This window comes from Platalea leucorodia (assembly GCF_965183815.1).
Source record: "Platalea leucorodia genome assembly, chromosome: Z".
Classification (NCBI taxonomy): Eukaryota; Metazoa; Chordata; class Aves; order Pelecaniformes; family Threskiornithidae; genus Platalea; species Platalea leucorodia.
In genome coordinates, this window is record NC_138858.1 from 4350212 (window position 1) to 4353107 (window position 2896).

Below are 2896 nucleotides of genomic sequence, written 5' to 3' on the forward strand. Positions count from 1 at the left end.
GTGGGATGCGCACGTCGGAGAGCCGGGGGTGCGCGGAGGCGGGCGGTCCGCAGCCCCCGGGTACACCGCCGGTGGGTTTTGGGGGGGGCCGGGGTCGCTGAGCGAAAGGCCGCAGAGACTCGGGGTGGGGTGTTTGCGACGGGAACCCCCATCCCCGGTGGGTGCCCCTCATCCCCCGTGGGTCCCCCCCCATCCCCGGTAGGTGCCCCCCATCCCCCGTGGGCCCCCCCCAATCCCCGGTGGGCCCCCGGCTGACGGCCCTGTCTCTCTCTCTCCCCCTCCCCGCCCGCAGCTGGAGCAGAGCAGCCCCCCCGGCGCTGAGGCGATGGCGACCAGCCCGCTGCCCGGTCCCACCGACATCCTGCTGCCCTCGCCGTCCAGCGCCTACCCGCCGGACCCCATGAGCCAGCCGAGGGCCGGCCACGCCGCCATGAAGCCCAACCAGGTGGGGCAGGTGATCCTCTACGGCATCCCCATCGTCTCCCTGGTCATCGACGGGCAGGAGCGGCTGTGCCTGGCGCAGATCTCCAACACCCTCCTCAAAAACTTCAGCTACAACGAGATCCACAACCGGCGGGTGGCCCTGGGCATCACCTGCGTGCAGTGCACCCCGGTGCAGCTGGAGATCCTGCGGCGGGCCGGGGCCATGCCCATCTCCTCCCGCCGCTGCGGCATGATCACCAAGCGGGAGGCGGAGCGGCTCTGCAAGTCCTTCCTGGGGGAGAACCGGCCCCCCAAATTGCCGGATAACTTCGCCTTCGACGTCTCCCACGAGTGCGCCTGGGGCTGCCGCGGCAGCTTCATCCCCGCCCGCTACAACAGCTCCCGGGCCAAGTGCATCAAGTGCAGCTACTGCAGCATGTACTTCTCCCCCAACAAGTTCATCTTCCACTCCCACCGCACCCCCGACGCCAAGTACACCCAGCCCGACGCCGCCAACTTCAACTCCTGGCGCCGCCACCTCAAGCTCACCGACAAAAGCCCCCAGGACGAGCTGGTCTTCGCCTGGGAGGACGTCAAGGCCATGTTCAACGGCGGCAGCCGCAAGCGGGCCCTGCCGCCCGCCCCGCCCGCCCCCGCCGCCGCCGCCCCCGCCGCCTGCCACCCGCTGGGCTCGGTGAAGGCGGCGGCCGCCGTGGTGGGCGGCGGGTTGCTGAGCCCGCACCTCCTGGCCGCCCCGCCGGAGCTGCACCAGAAGCGGCCGCGCTTCGAGGAGGACGAGGAGCTGCAGGAGGCCGTGGCGGCGGCGGCGGCGGCGGCGCACGGCGGGAAGAGCCCGCGGAGCTACCCGGTCATCCCGGTGCCCAGCAAGGGCTCCTTCGGCGGCGTGCTCCAGAAGTTCCCCGGCTGCGGGGGGCTCTTCCCGCACCCCTACGGGTTCCCCGCCGCCGCCTTCGGCCTCTGCCACAAGAAGGAGGAGGGCGGCGGCGGCGGGGCCGACGCCCTCGGCGGGGCGGCGGCGGCGGCGCACAAGGCCGGCGGGGGCGCGGCGGGCGGCGGCCTCTCGGGGCTCTTCTGGCCGGGCAGGAAGGACGCCGCCTTCTACCCGCCCTTCTGCATGTTCTGGCCGCCCCGCACGGCGGGCGGGCTGCCGGTCCCCACCTACCTGCAGCCGCCGCCGCAGCCCCCCGGCGCCCTGGGCTGTTCGTTGGGCGACGGGGCGGGCCTGCTGCGCCAGGCCTTCCTGGACCTCTCGGAGCCCGGCGGCGAGGCGGGGACGGCGGGGCTGGGCACGCCGCCCGCCGCCGCCGCGCCCCCCGCCCGCTCCCGCCGCCGCCGCCGTCGCCCGGGACCCGCTCTTCGAGTCGCCCTCTGGAGGCGGCGGCGCGGAGCCCGCCTCGCCCGCCGCCTCCGAGGGGGGCAGCGGCGGCGGCGGCGGGCGGGTCCCCCCGCACCACCCGCACCTGCTGGAGGCGGCGGGCGGCGGGCGCAAGGCGGGCGGCGGGTACCACCACTCCAGCGCCTTCCGACCGGTGGGCGGGAAGGAGGACTCGGAGAGCCTGGCGAAGCTGCACGGCGGCGGCCCGCCCCGCTCCGCCTCGCCGCCGCCGCTGCAACTGCTGCTGCCGCCGCCGCCGCCGCCCGAGGAGGCGGGATGCGAGCGGCACCCGCTCCCCCCGCCGCCGCCGCCGCCGCCGCACCCCCCTCACCGCCTCCTCTCGCCCGGCGGCACCAGCTGCAGCTTCGCCAGCGAGGACAGCAGCGAGGAGGAGGAGGACGAGGAGGAGGAGGACGAGCCCGAGGTGGACGTCGAGGGGCACAAGCCCCCCGAGGAGGAGGACGAGGAGGACGAGGAGGAGGAGGAAGGCGGCGAGGAAGAGCCCCGCGGCGGAGACCCCTTAGCGGCCGGTGGCCGCTTCCCGCCCGCCCGGGGCCTGCCGGAGAAGGGCGGCCGGGAGCGCCCCGCCGCCGGGCCCTTCCCCCGGCCGCCCGCTGAGGAGAAGCCGGGGGAAGGCCAGGCCCAGCCGCCGCCGCCTCTCGGGCCCCCACGGGCGGGCAGCGGCGGCAGCAGCCCGGCTCACCACCCGTCCCTGGAGGAGCCGCCCTCCTACAAAGATGTAAATGTCCCCTTCAGGCCCCTTCCCGCCGACTGCGGCTACTGACATCCCCCCCCCGGGGGCGGGAGGGGGTCCCCTGAGCGGGGGGAGGTGGACCGACGGGTGTCCCCCCCCCCCCGCCGCCATGTCAGGCCCTGGGTCCCCCCCCCGCCGCCATGTCAGGCCCTGGGTCCCACTTGCCACCATCCCACCCTGGGTCCCCCCGCTGCCATCTCGGGCTCTGTGCCCCTGGTGGGCCAAGGCCGGGCCTGGTGGGCCACAGTCGGACGTGGCCCACTGGTGCCTTGCGGGGTGTCGGTCCCACCCCACCTTCCCACCCCCAAAATCAGAGTGGCCCA

The 2896-nt window shown here is 75.8% G+C and overlaps 1 protein-coding gene across 1 annotated transcript in view; it reads left to right on the forward strand.

Moving 5' to 3' along the window:
- Positions 1 to 325: 325 nt before the first annotated feature.
- The window catches only part of SKOR2 (SKI family transcriptional corepressor 2), a gene marked incomplete at both ends in the record, with an annotated part of 25847 nt that continues 23276 nt past the window's right edge, over positions 326 to 2896 (forward strand). The window contains 2 exon segments of the mRNA XM_082336011.1: positions 326 to 1768; positions 1770 to 2558. Of these exon segments, the coding sequence (XP_082192137.1) occupies positions 326 to 1768; positions 1770 to 2558 (2232 nt within the window).